Source organism: Melanerpes formicivorus, unplaced genomic scaffold, assembly GCF_026170545.1.
Source record: "Melanerpes formicivorus ecotype bairdi unplaced genomic scaffold, bMelFor1.0.p_v2 SCAF_43, whole genome shotgun sequence".
Classification (NCBI taxonomy): domain Eukaryota; kingdom Metazoa; phylum Chordata; class Aves; order Piciformes; family Picidae; genus Melanerpes; species Melanerpes formicivorus.
The window spans coordinates 1,332,725-1,353,430 of NW_027142395.1; the positions used below are offsets into that span (position 1 = coordinate 1,332,725).

The 20,706-nt window shown below is 42.2% G+C and overlaps 1 protein-coding gene across 2 annotated transcripts in view; it reads left to right on the forward strand.

Moving 5' to 3' along the window:
• BABAM2 (BRISC and BRCA1 A complex member 2) overlaps positions 1-11,970 on the forward strand; it is a 216,650-nt gene extending 204,680 nt beyond the window's left edge. For both annotated transcript variants that reach the window (XM_068158815.1, XM_068158814.1), the window contains exon 12: positions 11,084-11,970. In XM_068158815.1, coding sequence (XP_068014916.1) covers positions 11,084-11,147 — 64 coding nt within the window. In that variant the 3' untranslated portion in view covers positions 11,148-11,970. The remainder of the gene's footprint in view (positions 1-11,083) is intronic.
• The last annotated feature ends 8,736 nt before the right edge of the window (positions 11,971-20,706 follow it).

Sequence of the window (20,706 nt, forward strand, 5' to 3'; positions counted from 1 at the left end):
TCCTGCTTCTATTTCCTGTTATGGTTTTGGTAGCACATTTTGTTTTGTTTGTAGTTCTGGAGATGATTTTCATTGAATTGAAGGCAACAACATTTCTTTAAAACTTACTACAGAAGTCCAGCTCTCCTGATGTTTGGTTACTGTTGTGTCCAGCGTCCTAGCTGTGCAGTCAGTGCCTTGTGTAGACCGGCAGGTAAAAGTCTACTAAACCCTTTGGAGGTAAATTGCAGCAAAAGGATGCAGAGAGATAGAAATATTAGAAGAGAGATTATGTAATTAATTTGTTTGGCACCTGGAGAAAAAGAAATGGCTAGCAGCATAATGGCATTGTGCTCTGACTGCTTTGTACATTAGTGTGTTTAGCCAGTTACAGTAGCAGTAATTTAAGAACTATTGTCTTGCTGTTGTATAAACACTTCAGATGTTTGCTTGGCATCGCCTGCCTTGGAGATGTATAAAACAGAACTATGTAGACATTGTGTTTCACATAAAAGCAAAATATTAGCTATAGATAAAGCTGCTTAGTAAGGAAGTTATAAACCACATCCCAAAGAGCATACCAGCAAGAAGCTTAGTTTGGAAACATGAATATGAGCCAAGTATCATATGTATATTTGAAGCAATAAAGAGATCCTGGAAGCTACCTTTACCATTCTGCTGCTGCGCTTGAATAAGTTTTAGTGATGTTTGGGTTTGAATGATGGTTTAGAAATGCTGCTGCTGCCTCCAGAATGCCTAGTGCATGCTGTAATACTCCTGATTTTCATTAGCTCCTGAGCCTTTGCCACTTGGCTCCTGGCCATGTTCTGGGCCTGCCTGCTACAGCCTGATTCCAAATGTGCAACCAAAGTTAGAACACTGAGAATGATTTGTCACTTCAGGTGTTTTAATACCTTAGATCTGGAAAGAATAGTAATTTGGTTTAGCAATCATTCTCTCCTAATAGAGGTGGTGTAGAAAGGTCTTGTGTAGAGTTAATCTCCTGTTGTCCTATGGTTATCCCAAAGCAGGAGACTGGGTTATTCTGCTCTGCTATGAGTGCTCGTGTATCTTCACCCAGGTGAGAAATGCAGTGGAAGTGCCTGTAAATAGGCAATATGCTTCACTCAGTGGAAATACATTTTTAATGCATTGTATATAGTAAAAATAGTAAAGAGGTTTTACCTCTCACATGTGAGTTTACAAGGAAAAAAAATGACTTGAACATTGGCTTGTGGCCTATTAAAAGAATGGACTTTCAGTAGGTTTCCACACCTAAAACTTCAGCTCGTGTTAAATGCAAGGTGTGGAGGTGCAGGAGGAGTAGGGTATAACTACTTGTTAAGGACCTAATGAGCATTCGTATGGAATATGATCTAAATACATATCCACCAGTGCAATTAATCTAACAGTTTTTTGATTTAAGTCCCTTGTGTTAATTAGTAGTGACTGTGCTGGATTGGCTCCTGACAAATGGAATTTTGAAAGAGAACAATTATATAAAAAAGCCATGAAAGGTTGGCATCTTTGATTTTATTCTGGTATAAACAAACAGCAAATCCTAGAGAGGTTGGAAAGTTATGGTAAGTATCACCTACCCAGCAGATGAATGATTAGGTGTTCCTTCCATGCAGCAAACCAGCTGGCTATGCCTCCATAGCCATGGGAGGACAAGATCTCTCGTCAGGCACCCAAAAGGGTTTGTTGTAGGTGTTCAGTATTTTCAAAACAAGTTTTCGTTGTGTCAAAACAAGTTGCAGCAGGAACATAAAAATACAAAGGCACATTACATCTGTATGTGCTCTGTGCAAAAATACTTTGTATTTCAAAAAGTGCATAACCAAGTGACATTGATACAGCTCTTCAAAAAGGCTAATATGGCTGTGCTTTTCAGATCACTGTATGACAAGGATTTATTGCAAAGTGTCAGCATAATAATATTAGTCTGGGAGGAGTAGGTCAAAGACCTCAAGAAGCCTCAGGCTGTCCTATTCTCTAACCTATGGCCTTCTTAGTTCTTGTTTTCATTTAATTTAATGCAAATGGGGGAGAATGTCACTGTTCTAGTTAATTTATGATTGGTTGTCTCTGGACTAGATTATTTTATGTGAGGATTCTGTGGATTTGGAGGATGCAGAAAGAAAGAAATATGGGGTGCGAGTAAAGCAAATTCTATAGCTGCAACTCCTCTGGAAGACATGGAGAGCATTTGAGCCAATGCCTGGGATTCTCTGCTGTGTCTGATACAGCTGAAAGGGTTGCAGGTCGGGCCTCACTTCGGTGGTGGGGTAAACAGTAAGATTTGTAGACTGTTCAGACAGTCTCACTGTTAACCTGGTGGAAAATTCAGACAATGAGACTGCTGAAGAGAAGGGTGTTGTGGCTTCAGACTCCATTCCAGAAGACTTGGAAGGGTTCTGTAGAACTATTCAGAGATCATCACAACTACAGGAGTGGCTGCCAAGCTTGAAAATGCTGAGGAAAAGAACCCTGCCTTTTTCTGTGTACCTTGCCTAGAGTAGGAGAAAAGGGATGTATCTGTCAAATATACTATTACTATTTTGAATACACTACCATTGCTCTATCATTAGAGCCTATTGCTTTCAGAATTAAACTATAGTCATAGTAGATACTAAAACAGTTTGCAAAAATTAATTACAATATTGAAATAATGGATACTAATCACTGATTACTGATTGCTAAAGTTTGCTTTCCAAGCTAATAGTAGGGAAAAATCCAAGTACAGTATCCTGTCTTCTGTTGAGAAAGAACACAACATATGTACCTGATGGAATAGGAATAGGAATAGGAATAGGAATAGAATAGAATAGAATTGAATTGAATTGAATTGAATTGAATTGAATTGAATTGAATTGAATTGAATTGAATTGAATTGAATTGAATTGAATTGAATTGAATTGAATTGAATTGAATTGAATTGAATTGAATTAACCAGGTTGGAAAAGACCTTTGAGATCATTGAGTCCAACCTATCATGCAGCACCATCTAATCAACTAAACCATGGCACCTAGCACCCCATCCAGTCTCTTCCTAAACACCTCCAGTGATGTTGACTCTACCACCTCCCTGGGCAGCACATTCCAATGGAAAATCACTCTTTCTGGGAAGAACTTCAGTTAAAATAATGACAGTCCACATGTCTTTGTGAAAAGATCAGTATTTTGGCTCAAGGGCTTTTATTTACCGGGAGAAAATGTTCAAGGACAGAATACACTGCACTAGTAGTAGATTTGTTGCTACACAGTGAAGTCTGTACTTGATGTGGACCATCAGGATTACTTCATCCTCTTCCTTTTCTTCAAGTCATCTCTTGATGGAAAAGGCACTTGGAACTCCCACATCTTGAGCTGAAACATCAAACAAATGAGTGCAAATAGGGCTAGCATAGATGAATTTGAGAGCAGTGTGCTGAAAAGCTTGGCAGTCTTGAACCAGGTTGTTTAAGGGGAATCTATTTTGTGAATGACTTAAGGAAGATGATTCATTGCTCTGTGATGAATGTCCGTGCCCCAGACACAAAAGGCAGGATTTCCATTGGTGGTATTTTTTCCCCTTTACAGAGTTTGAATCTCTGTATTCTGCCCTGAATTTTCCACACAAAGTTTTTAAGTGAAATAGAAACACCAAGCCAACTCTTCTAACTTCACACACATGAGCTGTAACTGGAGCACTGTAGTACAGATGGCTACACAAAAGCAGTAGCAGCAAGCATGGTACAGTGTTAGAATGCTTCCACCACAGATCTATGGGGAGTGTTGTTGGATGTGACATTGCAGCTACCTAATGTAAAATCTCTGCAAATTTTCAGCAAAAGGTATATGAAGGGAAAAGGTATTAGCAAGTGGTCAGTGCAGGTTTCCTACCATCTACATGTTCTTTTAACACAGCACCAAGTTGTACTGGGGAAAAAAACAGTATGAATAGGATGAAATTTCACAAAAGCACGTGAATTCTGAGTCAAGTGTGTTGTAAGCACTGCAAACCCACATCCTAGGATTTAGACATGCACTGGCTTCTGGAGACCTTGTAACACTGTCAGTGTTCTATATCAGTAGAAAACATGTAAACAACGAGTGATCCAATTCTGCCTTCTTTTAGATACTTAACCATTCGCAATAGCAAGACTTTCATTCCACTGGATAATAAGGTGAAGGAACGATAAGTGCTTTGCTCTCAGCAGGTGTCCTTGAGCATAGCACCTGAAATTCAATGTACTGTATCAAGTGTATATAGTGGATAACTGCAGCAGAATGTGTTGTTTTCTGCAGTGCTGAAGAAAAATTTCCATAGAAACCCCATAGCTTGCCACCTTGAACTTGGAAAATGACCATTTCAGGGAACAATACATAAGATTCTTACAGTTAAGACACTCAACAGAGTTAAACATGTGCCTCTATATACAGGGTATGAGGATTGGCACACACTCTAAGCTGAAAAGAAAACAACTCTTTAAACACTGTTTAAGCTAAGATCTAAACCATTACAAGAGGGATGCAGACCCATTGTACTCAACACTCACTGAGAGTAGCTGTGGACTTGGTACAAACCAGTTTCTCTGTGTACTTGAAGGAGCACTTCATGCAATTCTTCTGAGCTTGGTGTAAGATCAGTGTGACACAGACCCACCAAGAACATGGTAGAGTAAAGCATGAGAAATAAGGAGCTCTGTTTCCCAGAAAGGAGAAAAAACATTGATCAAAACTGGTTTCTGCTACGCGATACAGCCTAGAGAAGCCATAGATTAAGTTAGCTTTCTGCATCTTCAGAATAATTCCACAGGTACCCAAACTAATGACTTGCTAATGACAGTTTTTTAGAGCTGAAAAGCTCTTTTCTAGTTAGTATAAAAATAATTTCAGTACACTTCTGAGATACTTGAAAGTATTGTGGTAAAATGTCTAAACCAAATTCCTGTGGTGTAGCACAAAACAAAATTACCAAGGGTGTCAGTTTCATAGAATCATAGAATGGTCTGGGTTGGAAGAGACCTCCAAAGGTCATCTAGTTTAACCCCCTCTTCAGTAAGCAGGGGCACACTCAGTTAGATCAGGTTGCCTAGAGCCCTGTCAAGCCTCACCTTGAGTATCTCCAGGGATGGGGCCTCAACTCCCTCCCTGGGCAACCTGTTCCAGTGTTCCACTACCCTTATGGTAAAGAACTTGTTCCTAGCATCCAATTTAAATGTACTCTTAGCTAGTTTGAACCAGTTGCCCCTTGTCTTACCACTACAGGTCTTTGTAAAGAGTCTCTCTCCATCCTTTTTGTAGGCCCCCTTCAGGTACAGGAAGGTCACTATTAGGTCTCTCTGGAGCCTTCTCCAGGCTGAACAAGCCCATCTCCCTCAGCCTATCCTCGTAGCAGAGGTGCTCCAACCCCCTGATGATTTTTGTGGCCCTCCTTTGGACCTGCCTCATCAAGTCCATGTCGTTCATGTATTGAGGGCTCCAGACCTGGACAAAGTACTCCAGGTGAGGTCTCACCAGAGCAAAGTGGCAGAATCACCTCTCTGGATCTGCTGGCAACACTGCTTTGGATGCAACCCAGGATGTGATTGGCCTTCTGGGTTGCAAGTGCATACTGTCTGCTCATGTCCAGCTTCTCATCCATCATTACTGATAGTGAGAATTGTTCATCCCAGATGCAGGACCCTGCACTTCCTCTTGTTCAAATTTATGTGAATAGGGTATTAGAAATTAATATTTTTCCAAAGTTTATGTTTATTTTCACTGTTTCTTAGTGCCTGTTTGTACAGGATGCTGGAGTATGAGTGTTACTGTCAATATAAAACCTTTCTAAAACAAACAGAGGTCCATGTGAACAAGGCCCTTACCATCTAATTTGTAGCAGATTGCTGTCCTTGAGTTTCTCTCAAAGTTATTTCTTGGAATCCATTGTGACATAACATGTCCATGTCATGGTCCTATTTGTGTGGAAACGTACACTTTTGACCTCAGTGCCAGTTGGTTGAATCGTAGAATCAGTAAGGTTGGAAAAGACATCAAAGATCTTCAAGTCCAACCTGTCACCCAACACCGCATGACTACTAAACCATGGCACCAAGTGCCATGTCCAATCCCCTCTTGAACAACTCCAGGGATGGTGACTCCACCACCTCCCTGTGCAGCCTATTCCAATGGCAAATTACTCTTTCTGTGAAGATCTTCCTCCTCACCTCCAGCCTAAACATCCCCTGGCACAGCTTGAGAGTGTGTCCTCTTGTTGTGGTGCTGGTTGCCTGGGAGAACAGACCAACCCCCACCTGGCTACAACCTCCCTTCAGGTAGTTGTAGACAGCAACAAGGTCTCCCCTGAGCCTCCTCTTTTCCAGACTAAACAACCCCAGCTCCCTCAGCCTCTCCTCATAGGGCTGTGCTCAAAGCCTCTCCCCAGCTTTGTTGCCCTTCTCTGGACATGTTCAAGAGTCTCAATGTCCTTCTTAAATGGAGGGGCCCAGAACTGGACACAGAATGAAACTTACTCACTTGGCCAGTAAATGGTGCTTGTTCTTTTCTTCCTTACTGATAATCTCTGCAGGGGAGAAAAAAAAAGTCAGAATTTTCATTTCACAACAGATTGAAATATTTTAACTTACGGTTTTGTCCCAAACTTCTGATGAAAAGAAAATGGTCTTAAAAAAAATAATAATAATTGCTGGAAACATATGAAAAGAAGTGCAGTTAATGTGACACTATAATACATCTGCCAGTCAGCAGCATGGTGCCTCTTGGAAGAAATTTGAGCAATTTATCCCACTGTCCTTTATGGAGTAGTTGCTTTGAAGAGACTACTTCTACTGTTTATACTTACAGCACTTGTGATGGACCAGGGCCTTGTCTGTGTGACTAGGTACATCATCTCTAAGGTGCTGGACCACAGATAAGGAGGTTAATCATGTCAAGCATATTGTTTAGACTGAATTCTACAGACCAGAAAATCTCAGATAAAGCCAAACTGAAGTACTTCATTCTTTTTCTGGTGAAAACTCAGGAGCATGCAACTGGGTAAATAGTTCCAGCAAGCTCTAATAATGAGTAATGACTTTGCTGCCTGTTCTACTCCTTCGTATATACTTAAAATAAGTCTTGCTACTTTTGTACATTAACACTTGCCATTCCTTCCCTATTTGTAGTGTTCATTAATATCAAAGAAGTTCAGGCTCCTTTCTCCCACTTCTCCATCTTTCCTCTTCAGTTTATTAAATGTGCTATAGCTGATCACAAGTATGGTGTGCTTCTGGATCTCGTTGCAGGGTCTTGTTTTATTTTGGGCTGAGAGGTAGGGCACTTTGTGTGTGTGCATGCATGATGGCCTATAATTATCCAGAGGTTCTTTCCAAAATTTCTTTAATGCTCTGTGTGTGAGTGTGGGAGAGACAGAAATGGAGGAACATATCCTGGGTAAATATGTAGTGCTTAAGTCACGACAAGACCACAAACGATAAGGACAAACTAAGCATGTACTTTAAAGTATGAAAAGAAAAAAGCAGACGTTTACAAATTATGAAGTACTAAGGGAATTTTTGTAGTGTATGGAACATCTTCAAGAGGTTCATATGAACTGCTGATAAAATAACATCCTCTAGGAATTGTAGGGAGGTGTTAGATATAGCTTTGCAGCAAAGGATACAAGCTCCCCTGCAGGAATCAGCGGAAAGAAAGGATGCAAATGTAGGTAAGATGTTGTGGGAGGGTGTATGTGGTATCAGAAACATTTGTTCTGGAACTTACCTAACAGAAAAGTCATAAAATATAATGGCAGTATGTGTGGCTTTAATACATAGCACAGAAATGCTGTAAAGGGGATAAAACGTAGGAAAATATTTGTGCTTGTATCACAGTTATGATTAAGAATTTTTACAGTTTGGGAAGAGGAAAGTTTTAAGTAACATTTGTCAAGTCAGTAAGAAGAGGATGTATGTGAAAGAGTCTGCTGAGAAGCTATCAAAGGAGCTGCTTAAGATAAGCAAGCAGAGGAAATGTAATTAACTGTTAGGACAGTAAATGCAAGGAGGAATAAAAGGATGGTAGATCCTGGCATTGACAATGTGCAGGTGATATTCCTTGAGGTACTGCAGTGACATAGAGCTGACTGGACACAGGCTACAATTTCAAAGGTATGCTATTAAAACACAAGTACAGAAATAGCATTCAACTGCTAAGATTAGATGACAGGCATGCCTTCTCAGGTGGTTTATGTGCAATTCTCTGCCAGGATGAACAGTCACTTTTGTGGGCTGCTTTCTGAACTTTGGATGCAATAAATCAAAGTGTATTCTGTAAATACACAAAAATCCATGCATACAATGAAATGTGTCTGCTGGTTGCCCTATTCTGTTTCTGGGTTCAGGTCTTCAGTCCAGAAATACTTTTACATTCCATTGCACATTTAACCTTTGGACAGCATCTTCTGTGTGTTTACAGCTGTATCTGAAAATTTATTTGCCAGGCAAAACATCATAAAAAGAGAGGAGCATTCTCTTTTGTGATCAGCTTGCAGTGGTGTCAGATGCGAGGAGGTGCAACTGGTGTTCAATGATTACCAAAACTTCTACCCAAATTACAAAATACATAACATGACTGTGAAGGTGATCAGTGTATGTTTGTTTCGGGAGGTGTACCACTGGAGAGATCAATAAGATAATGAACAGAATTACAGTTATTCTGACTTGGGGTTTGGGGTTTTTTTTGGGGGGGGTGTTTGGTCGATTGTTTGGTTTTGGTGGAAAGAAGTGGGCAATCATTGCACACCTGAAGGATGGCCAAGGGATCAGGCCCAGCCAACATGGATTTAGGATTTATGATCAGCTGACCCACCTGGTGGATGTGGGAAAGGCTGTGGATGTAGTCTACCTGGACTTCAGCAAGGCCTTTTACACCATCTGCCACAGCAAACTCTTGGCCAAGTGGTCAGCCCCTGGCTTGGACAGCAGCACTCTGAGCTGGGTTAGGAACTGGCTGGAGGGCTGAGCCCAGAGAGTGGTGGTGAATGGTGCCACATCCAGCTGGCAGCCAGGGACTAGTGGTGTCCCCCAGGGATCAGTGCTGGGTCCTATCCTGTTCAATATCTTTATGGATGATCTGGATGAGGGGATTGAGTCCATCATCAGTGAATTTGCAGATGACACCAAGCTGGGGGCAGGTGTTGATCTGTCAGAGGGTAGAAGAGCTCTGCAGAGGGACCTTGCCAGGCTGGACAGATGGGCAGAGTCCAACATGATGGCATTCAACAAGTCCAAGTGCCAGGTGCTGCACTTTGGTCACAACAACCCCATGCAGTGCTACAGGCTGGGGTCAGAGTGGCTGGAGAGCAGCCAGGCAGAAAGGGACCTGGGGGTACTGGTTGACAGCCGGCTGAAGATGGCCACCCAGGTGGCCAAGGAGGCCAATGGCATCCTGGCCTGCATCAGAAACAGTGTGGCCAGCAGGAGCAGGGAAGTCATTGTGCCCCTGTACTCAGCACTGGTTAGGCCACACCTTGAGTCCTGTGTCCAGTTCTGAGCCCCTCAATTTAAGAAGGACATCGAGACTCTTGAACATGTCCAGAGAAGGGCAACGAGGCTGAGGAGAGGCCTTGAGCACAGCTCTGTGAGGAGAGGCTGAAGGAGCTGGGGTTGCTTAGCCTGGAGAAGAGGAGGCTCAGGGGAGACCTTATTGCTGTCTACAACTCCCTGAAGGGAGGTTGTAGCCAGGTGGGGGTTGCTCTCTTCTCCCAGGCAACCAAGGCCAGAACAAGAGGACATACTCTCAAAGTGTGCCAGGGGATGTTTAGGCTTGAGGTGAGGAGAAAGTTCTTCACAGAAAGAGTTGTTAGTCATTGGAATGTGCTCCCCAGGGAGGTAGTGGAGTCACCATCCCTGGAGTTGTTCAAGAGGGCATTGGACGTGGCACTTGGTGCCATGGTTTAATAGTCATGAGGTGTTGGGTGACAGATTGGACTTGAAGATCTTTGATGTCTTTTCCAACCTTATTGATTCTATGATTCTAAGTGAAGGAGGCTCTCCATGCATAGAAATTTATAAAAAACTGAGTGATGTGAAGAGAAAACAAAATGGGTTTGTGCAAAAATAGAGAAAGTAAAGGTTTAGTGCAGAAAGTAGTCATCAGAGTGATGAAGCAGCTTCTAATATAACTTGCAGAGAAAAGATATAAATTGAACATAATATATGTTCAGTACATGGTTGAGTGTTTCGGTGCACTAAGCTCAAAGGTACAGTTCAAACTCAATTTTGGATACTAAGGTTCAGCTCGTTTTATAAATGTGTTAGTCACTCATTTCTTTGTAAAGAAGGTTGTCTGTGATCCAGTACATACAAAGTACATCTTAGTTTATAGAATAATGTTCTGACTTTCAGAGTCTAACAGAAAGGCTTGCCCTTCATCCAGAGTGTTAGTGTTTATTCACAATGTCTTATGTAAACTGCTGCCATCAACGTGACTGTTCAGTGCGTCAAGGCTTCTGTGAGGAGACAGATAAAGAGCTTATCTCCTGCCACGTACTCAGGCTTCTTTTCATTATTTTCCTTCTCCATTGACTTGTCTGTTTTGGGGCCTTTGGCACCACACATGAAGCTTTCTTCGATACAGAGGGGAAAAAATACACGCCAAACCCCCCCCTTTTTTATTCCAGAAACATGGTGAACATCAACTGCATCAGAAAGTCCCTGTTACAAAATGCTGCAGGCAGTAGTGTGGCCACACCTGTGGTTCATCTAAGTGTTTCTCACTTTTACAGCCACACAAAGTTTATTGTCCAGTGCATGATAGTTTTTGTCTGGAGCTTTGCATTGAAGTACAGGTGGTCCATCAGGCTCTTCTGGCAGTGTCAAGTTACTGCAATTAACTACATTAAGAGCTAAGTGGTAAGGACACTGAAGGAAGTACTGCTGGGTCTCGAAAGCTGAAGTGTATGAATCTACTGTGTACTCTAAACTTGTAAGAAAAACACTACCTTTTTATGAGATCTAATAGTGGACTGAGCATGGTAACATTGTGCTTCTCTGTTAAAGCCCTGGCTACATTCATACACACACTGTATTAGAAGCTTACCTCTCCCTAACCGTGCATTTTCTTTCTCTTTCACTAGGGCGTATTTCAAAACATTTGTCCCTCAGTTCCAGGAGGCAGCATTTGCTAATGGGAAGCTTTAGGCAGCCTCAGACATGGAGATGATACTGAAGAGATCCTTCAGCATGCAGACGTGAGCTCACAAGAAGAACGCCTGGAGATGGGTTGGACTGGCTTGATAGGTGCTTTCTTGCCTGTGTCTCATGGTTTTGGTAGCTTCAGGTTTTGTCAGATCTCTGAAGCAAACACCTCATTAGCATGCTTAAAACTGAATATTTGATCTTCATCTTGCTCCTTTGCCTCTGCCACCACCATTCCTTTATATATCCACTGGATTAAATTTAAAAGGATGTGTTTTACTGTGATAATATTTCCTTGTGCCAACGATATCCCATATGTTAAGCCTTGTTTCCTTGTTGTCAGGTGATGTAAATTGGATTTATTTTAGGGTTTTTGTTATTCCCCACAGAAATGCTATGTAATTTGTATATTTAGCTAACATTTCCAGCATATCCTAAGAAAACATAAAATTGCCATGTGTACCAGGAATGCCTAATGGACTGTACAGTGCCATATTCTGCCTCGGAGGTTTGCATCTCGCTGTAGTTTCTACTCTCACAGGTATGGATATGAGTTGCACAGTTCCAATTCTCAGTGCCTTTCAAGTTGGTCTCATATTAATATAGCAGAGTGTTGCAGTTTTGGGATTTCTTTTTAATGTTTCAGTTGAAAGCTCATCTTCTGTGAACTGCTGTGCTTGTATGCTTGATTCTCATTTTCGGTTGTACAATTCTGGTGTTTTTCTAACGAACTCCCTTCACCATTATGGCAAACATTCTACTTTGGCACCAATGCACAAGGACCTAATTATATAAAGCAATATAACACAATAAAGCTCTTTCATAAGCCTGTAGTTTTTCCAAGTAAGATAAATACCACTAAGAAGCAAACTTTCAACAAAGAAATGAATGATGTCTTGGAAAATAATCGATGAACTCATGTAGAGCTATAGGTATTCAGCTTAATGCTTAATTTCAGCATGGTTCTCAGAAGTAATTTTAAGTGTATGTAACTGGAAACATCACCTCTCCTAATCCTGAAATGCCAAATGCAAGATCCCACCTATTCATCCTTTCTTCCACACTTGTGTCAGGCGCACCAGTTGGGGCTGTCACAATGGCACTTCCCAAATTAATTTGTAAATAGACCCGGGGTACTTTCCAGTAAGAAATAAAATTAACAGTGTACGTTGTTTATAAATGGCAGATGGAAAAATGTGTCCTACTTCTGCTAAATATAAGGAACTAAAGGAATAGCATACAGATGATACAGTGGAAAGCACTTAATTCAAAATTATTCACTATGGCACCACTGTCTATTTATGCAGTGATGTCTCATACAATTACTTGATTGATTGCATTCTCTTAGCTCTAAAACTTGTTATTTTGCATTAAAAATGATGCTTTCCAGGGGAATGTCCACCTAGGAACTGCAGGTGGGTTTTGAGCAGTGAAGCTCAAGAATTAAGAATTGTGCAAATAATTTGCCTCTGGAAACCACAGGTATTTTTAGCTAGGCAAAATTGACTTCACATTTGATACTAAAGTTCTTGGTTGAAAATAAAGTTGCAAACAAAACTGGAAGCCTCACTGCAGATCTGCAGAGTTGGGGGCATATTCTGTCCTGTTATCCACCCCCTTGTGACTCTCACTGCTTTGTCTGAGAGTTGTAAACAGCTCCAAAGGTCTGAGCCCGAACTCTCTCTGTGGAGGCATGCGTTGCATTAGGTTTTCACATGCAAAACCAAGACTCACAACAGATGTGGAAAGTAATGGATTGCTGTGAATAGAAAAACTGTAATTGACTGACATTAAATGACTGAAAACACACATTGCTGTGATGATCCCACATCTGTATTTCTTCAGGTAAAAGTCAAAGCCACATACACAAATTCAAGAATAAACTCTTATGAACAGGGTGGGAGAATGAAGACAGCTAATAAAAAATATTTGGTCTCATGGTGCAAACAAGATCTGATGGAAGCAATCCCTAGCTATACTCAACAGGTAAAAACCAAACCCTCATGCTGCATCAGTGGATTTCTGCAATCTTACATTTTATACCCTTGTGTTTGATTCAGTGTTGTGGTGATTGCCCCGTGAATGCAGGGTTTGCTGAATAGAATAGAATAGACCATACCATGTTGGAAGAGACCTTCAAAATCATTGCAGAACAAGAGGACACAGTCTCAGGCTGTGCCAGGGGAGGTTTAGGCTGGATGTTAGGAAGAAATTCTTCACAGAGAGAGTGATTGGCCATTAGAATGGGCTGCCTGGGGAGGTGGTGGAGTCACCATCATTGGAGGTGTTCAGGAGGAAACTTGCTAGTGTGCTTGGTGTCATGGATTAGTTGGGTTGGATTGGTTGATGGGTTGGGCGTGATGATCTTCAAGGTCTCTTCCAACCTGGTTTATTCTATTCTATTCTATAAACCCATCATCCAATACCATCTAGTCAACTAAACCATGGCACCAAGTGCCTCATCCAGTCTCCTCCTAAACACCTTCAGTGATGGTGAATCCATCACCTCCCTGGGCAGCACATTCCAATGGCCAATCACTCTTTCTGGGAATAATTTCTTCCTAACATCCAGCCTAAACCTCCCCTGGTGCAGCTTGAGACTGTGTCCTCTTGTTCTGTTGCTGGTTGCCTGGGAGAAGAGACCAACCCCCACCTGGCTACAACCTCCCTTCAGGTAGTTGTAGAGAGCAATAAGGTCTCCCCTGAGTCTCCTCTTCTCCAGGCTAAGCAGCCCCAGCTCCCTCAGCCTCTCCTCACAGGGCTGTGCTCCAAACCCCTCCTCAGCTTTGTTGCCCTTCTCTGGACACCTTCCAGCAACTCAACATCTTCCCTAAACTGAGGGGCCCAAAACTGGACACAGGACTCAAGGTGTGGCTTAACCAGTGCAGTGTACAGGGGCAGAAGGACCTCCCTGATGCTGCTGGCCACACTGTTCTGATCCAGGCCAGGATGCCATTGGCCTTCTTGTCCACCTGGGCACACTGCAGGCTCATGTTCTGCCTGCTGTCAACCAGTCATATCTCTCATTGTCCAATGACACCAATTATCTTCTATCTTTTCAGAAGTTAACTGTGATTCAAAGGCTATCAGTTGCAAAACGTTGCAGAAGAAGGTCTGCTCTTCAGAATGCATGTGCATTTTCAACCAAAAGTGCATCCTTCACCACAGTCCTGGTCGTTTTGGACAAAGGACTGCTTTGTTATTAAGGGACTAAGATTTTTAGAAGCCATCTGTTGAAATCTGTAGTTTCACCAAATTTTCACTACCATGTGTGCAAATGAAACAATGGTATTCGTGCAACTGATCATATTAAGAAAAATATAAACTGAAGAAGGTAGAAAAGTCTAGAAATGGAACTGTTCCTGTTTAAGGTAAAGCCTGCAAACCTATCAATTTTTAGATTAGAAGAAAAGCATTTATCAAACTTAGTGAACATTTTCAGTATTTCAGAGCCATGCTGCAATCTTTCATCTACACAGCATTTAGGGTGCTTGGTTGCATGGTTTAGTTGGTTAGGTGGTGTTGGATGATAGGTTGGACATGGTGATCTTGAAGGTCTCTTCCAACCTGGTCTATTCTATTCTATTCTATTCTATTCTATTCTATTCTATTCTATTCTATTCTATTCTATTCTATTCTATTCTAGAATGTATTAGGGATGATAGTGCTACAAATAGAGTACTGGGAGGATAAACATGGAAATGACTGAAATTTTCTCTTCAGAAGGAGGATTACTATATAAATACTACTTTGGAGAATTAGTTTGAGTAATTGTGTATCAAATCAAGTATTTGGGTTGATCTCTTCTCCCAGGCAAGCAGCACCAGAACAAGGGGACACAGTCTCAAGCTGCGCCAGGGGAGGTTTAGGCTGGATGATAGGAAGAAGTTCTTCATAGAAAGAGAGATTGGCCATTGGAATGTGCTGCCCATGGAGGTGGTGGAGTCACCACCACTGGAGGTGTTGAGGAAGAGACTGGATGGGGTGCTTGGTGCCATGGTTCATATGGGAAAGCATAGTATCTACTCTATTATAATAACAATTGAAAGAATGCAGTAAATCTCTATCGCTAAGCCCCATTGATGCATGATTTTCCTAAGATCCTTGAAATGCAAACCTGGACTCCAGGCTTTATTCATCTGCATGCATAACCCAATGTGCTAGAAGTAATACCACATCTTTCAGATTCAAAGTACAATTTTTTTGTGAACTCATTGAATAGACTGGACAAGCAGATGGAAGAATCAATAAAAGTTAGCTAGACCATAGGTGGTTTGCCTGACATCAATGGCTCTGTTGTGCTGGTCATGGCTTTGTTGATCAGCATGTTTTATCTGCTGAATTGGCAACGTTTTCTGCATGAGCCATCTCTTTGAACATCCTCTCATTCATATATGAAGTAGACTTGATTCAGGTTTTGAGAAGAAAACATTGCTGGAACTAGCATGATCTCCTACGTGTGGAGATGTGTGGTTTCTTCCTCCCAGCCCGTCTGACACTTGCAGCATTAAGTGTCTTCAGTGAAGCAGTCAGGAGACGACATTTAGCAATGATGCGCAGTACCTCACGTCTTGCTTTAGGTGGTTTTACACAGAGATACTGCTTACCTGGGAAAGAGAGGAATAGTTTGGGTTAGTGTCTGTCAGGCAGTGCCTCCTGGGATGCAGCAAAGTTCAAAAACCTGTTGAAGTGAAGAGTAAGGACTGCTTCTTGGACATCCTCCTATGTCAGTACCCTTAACTACTGGAGAAGCAGCAGGAAACCCACGGTAGCATGTGAAGGTCACCTCTGCAGGTCCAGTATGTTTGTTGATACCACATCTACATGGCAGTGACACATGGAGGTAAGGGAGAAGTGTCCTCTGTCAGTTGGAGCATGGGAGTTTCTCGCCTTGCCAGCTTTGTGAGAAAGGCATGCTGTGAGAAGGTAGCAAGTTTTGGACAAGGGCTTCTGACCATGACTGTCAGTTACAGTGTGCTGTCCCTGCACTGTGGAGCAAATTAAGTCTGTGACTAACACTGACTGCTCTTCACTTACATGTCTGTAATTCACATAGTGTGACACGCATTAAACCTAAGGGTTGCACTATGTCTTACCTTTTAAATGTTACTGAAAATCCCTTAAATCATCTCCTTTTCAGTTTTTATTTTCAGGTGTCTGTAATGTTGTGGGACAATTCTGTTTCATCCTTACTAGTTCCTGCTATTTCTGGCAGGTTTGAGGTTTATGTTTTAACAAGGCAACCAGTAGTTGTTCCAGGTGTGTGCCAGCATCACATGAACCCACATTAAATACAGAATGATGTCATGTCCAAATAATCACTCATAGAATTCATAGAATCGATAAGAGTGGAAAAGACCTCAAAGAGCACCAAGTGCCACATCCAATCCCTTTTTGAACACCTCCAGGGATGGTGACTCCACCACCTCCCTGGGCAGCACATTCCAATGGCTAACAACTCTCTCTGTGAAGAACTTTCTCCTCACCTTAAGCCTAAACTTCCCCTAACTCAGTTTGAGACTGTGTCCTCTTGTTCTGGTGCTGGTTGCCTGGGAGAAGAGACCAACCCCTACTGTAGAAGCTGGTTTTTTATTTCTTAATCTAACTATTCTCCACAACAGAATAATTCTGAGGATATTCTGTCATTGCTTGGAATACAGAGGAGGATAATCATGCATGGTCCCTTCCAACCCTGACTGATACTATGATACTATGATGACACTGGATAAATGTTTTGCACCAAATCTTGGTTTAGTTTGCATCCTAGCATCAGCAGGGTAAAAAGTGTGTTCTCCTTTTCTGAAGGAAGCCTGCACTTCAACAAACCATTGATCGGGCTGTATCTTCTGTTTGCATGAAAACAAGAGGGTTTGTCCCTATGGGCAAAGCCAGTAAAACAGTCTGGACAATGTACATCCACAGCAGAGGGGGTTTAAAATATTTTAATTTACTGGTTTTCCAGCCTTGTGCTAGGGGAACATAAACAACCCAACTACCAGAAATATTAAAGTGGTTTTGGCGATGTGTGAAACAAAAGAGTAGCAGTCTAAGTCATATTCTGCAAGAGCTCAAGGTTCTCCTGTAGATTTCTAAGCAGGTGGCTTGAAAAGCCTTGGAGTGCAGGTGATTTTAGTGCTGCTTTTTCCCCTTCTGTTCCCTGTCTTCTGTTTAAAAGCTCAGTTCTTGGTTCCAAGGCATTACACAAACACCATTTTGTTAAAATGGTAGTCGCCAAGCAAAAAGGCAAGGGGGGAACTGGGATCAGCTGCTGAAAATAGGTCTTAAATCATCCAGAAATCATCAAAAGAAACAAGGTTTGGCGGCTGTTCTGCCACTTGCTGAGTCTACAATATGGGCCTTCAAACGTGTCCCCAGTGCAAATGAAAAAAAATACAGGAGGTTTTTCTTGCAGTGCTAAAGAATAAATACAGTTTGAAACAACAGGAAGTAAAGCAAGTGTTTAATTGCAAGCATGAAAGGCAAAATACACGCTAGAAGCCTAACGTTGCTTGTGCCTACAGCTCCCTGTGTTTCTCCTGTCACCAGAGAGGGTGAAGAATTAATGCCTCGTGCTGCAGCTGCCCGTGGTGAAAATTGATCCTTGGGGTGCTTTGTGTTTTCATCAAACTCTATTTAAACTCTAATGATGCTTTTTCTATCCCTCAGGATAGCAAGGCAGTTCCAAGGAAAAGCAACTCTTATGCTATCAAGGGTTTTGGTTCCGCTGCTGCTCCATTTCAAGCCCTTGATTTGGGTGGGGCGAGTACTTTGTAAGCCACCAGCACGACAGCAAGCAGGGTACATTTTATTTCCTTGGTGTTTATTTTAAATGCTTCAAGCTGATTATAATTTGACAGCCTGTTTCTTTTATGCCATTGTCCCTTTTATTCCGTTGTCCCTTTCAGCAGAAGTTTTTTAGTACTTGTTTAAAAACCAGAGCCATTGCGGCTGTTTGTGTCTCAAGGGGAGTACAGCACTGGTGTGAGAGTAGCAGCTTGAGGCTGGAGCCATACATTTCTTCTCTGAACTGCACAGTCAGCAGCAGCCCAAGCATCATGTACCCCTCCCAGAAAACCTCACTTGAACTCACTCTGACAGGATGACAACAAGGAGTGACAGAAATTCTGATGTTTGTTGAGGTTGGTTTTGCTTTTCCTGAGAGAGCTAAGCAAAACAGCCTCCCCTGGCTCAGTCACTGTATGTAGCCAGGTCCCCCTTGCTCCCTCTTCACAGGAGCAGGACCCTAGCAGGCTTTGGCTGTGCATGAGCTGGTTCTGGGTTCATTTTTATACCCAACAGAGTAGCTGTGCCAGCTAAAGGTGGTTTCTTGTGTGATTGGCTAACTGAGCCTGCTCCCCATTCAGCTGTGTCCATTCTACTGGAGAGTGGACACTACAGTATATGTACTTATTGCATTGCCAGCTTTAGAGGCATAGAAAATTCAAGGGCTGTCATCAAACAGCTTCTCATCTTGTTTTTTCTATCCTTTCCATGAGAAAGGGAAGCAAAATGTCTGAAGAAAAATCTGTATTGCAGACACAGCTTGTTTCTTACACTTCTTCAGTACCATGGCTTGCTTCAGTAGTTGTTTCATGGTCACTCTCTAATAAAAAAAATGCTGTAGCTTGCTGCATTTCCTAGACTTTCTGCACTCCTCTCCCTACCCCTTATGCCCACTAGGTGCTGTGTCTCAGCATCTCTGTTTGCCTCTGGACCACAGAAGTGCTCTCAAGCAGCCCACAGGTGAACTGGGAAGGAGGATGGGCATCTTCTGGTTTCAGCAAGAGATACGTTTGGGTGAATGAGTTTGTGCTGTGAGAACTGGACTTCTTCAGAGCACCCACAGCACTTTTAGCCAAGAAGAAATAGCAGCTTCTGTCTAATGGGGTCAGGCAGCTAAATGGAGCAGTTTCCGCACACTAGTGTCTGGTATAATTATACACTGGGCCGTGGCGTGTCTGGTCCTAATAGCACCCAGGACTCTTGTGAGTGACTCAGTCACTGCTTGAGGCTAATTATGGGCAGGTTGCATGAAAAAAAAAAAACCACAACTTGATCCTGCCTTCCTCTTTTAAAGTGGATGGGTGTTCAGCACTGACATGGATTGCTCACTTGCAAAGCTGGGTAACTGCCTGCTCATGAGGAAAAGGCTTTTCAAAGCAGGGCTGCAAACAATACTTGGAGGTGCCTGGTGTTCAAAGAGGAGGCGTCTGTCAGGACATTGCTCCATCAAATCCAGTTCCCTGTCTCCAACACAAGCCTCTGCTGGGGAACTTTGTAAGATAGAGAGATTCCAGTTAGTCTTATCACCTGGTTTCTTGTGCTGCTGTGCGGGTGACAGGACTACTGTGTTTGTGATTGCCATTTCATTGAGTTTAGCATTATTTTTGTTGTAGTATTTCAGAAATGGATCCTGTGATTATTTGGCCCTTCTAAAAATTCAGCTGTGTATTCATCACTCCGATTCACTTTGGCAGAAGAATCCCCATGTTAGCTCTACTGTGTGAAATGTTGTGTCTCTTCTCTGCCCCAGAGTTACCATGGAGCAGGCTCAAGAACCAGGTCCTGTGCTTGAAGGCAGCTCAGAGGAAATTCTCAGAAGGTGATGGAGGTTACTAGCATCAAATAACACAATTTGTACAGACCTCATCTTCCCTAAGAATGCTTCTGCTGATTTTAAAGCACACAGGAGAAAGAAACACCAGAAGTATATACCTATGTCTAGCATTACAGAGAGGATTAGGGGCCTTCAAGAAGTTGTTGGAATTAATTTGTGAAGAGTTTCCTGACTCCTTCCTTCAGGCTCTGTCAGATTTTGTTTACAGAGACAACTTCTATCAAAAATTCTTCCTCAAAAGCCACACAAGCACAAGTCTGCAGATTTCCAAGTGCAGGATAGAGAGCATTTCCTCCAAGAGCACACTGTCTAGCAGTGGCAAGAGTGCCCCTGGAGATGAGAGCATCTCCCAGGAGATTTTTTTATGACATGAATAGGCAAAGCCATGGCAGTCCTCATCTGGCAGCTGGTAATCTTGCTTCACGTGAAAGGTTGGACTAAATGACCTGCAGACATACCTCTCAGGCAACTTTGACATGATTTTATTAACTTCTTTTAAACCTGTGATACAGATCTAAGCACAACCAAACACAACCTGATATTATCTACCCTTAAAGATCATAGAGAGGCAACAGTACATGGAAACAAAATGAAGAGCAGAAGTGGTAAGATTTCGAAAGTTCGCTGTTTCTAACCATTTTCAGATCTTAGAAGTGCAAATTCAGTACTCTTTCAGTTGTTTGTGTATACAACAGGGGAGTCTTAAGTAACTACCTAAGCTAACTCTGCACTGAGTCGCTTGAGTACTTGAAGCACTGTAGACATTGCATCATCCCTTCATTTTTATGAAAGGTACCTTGATGTTGCCTTGAAGAAAAACCACGTTTGGATTTGAGAGTAGGCTGGGCATCTGGAGCCAGCACTCCCTGTATACAAACAAGATGCTTCTTCAGGGAGGAGCAAGGGCTGGAAACTCGTCCAACATGCATTGAATTCTATTTGTCT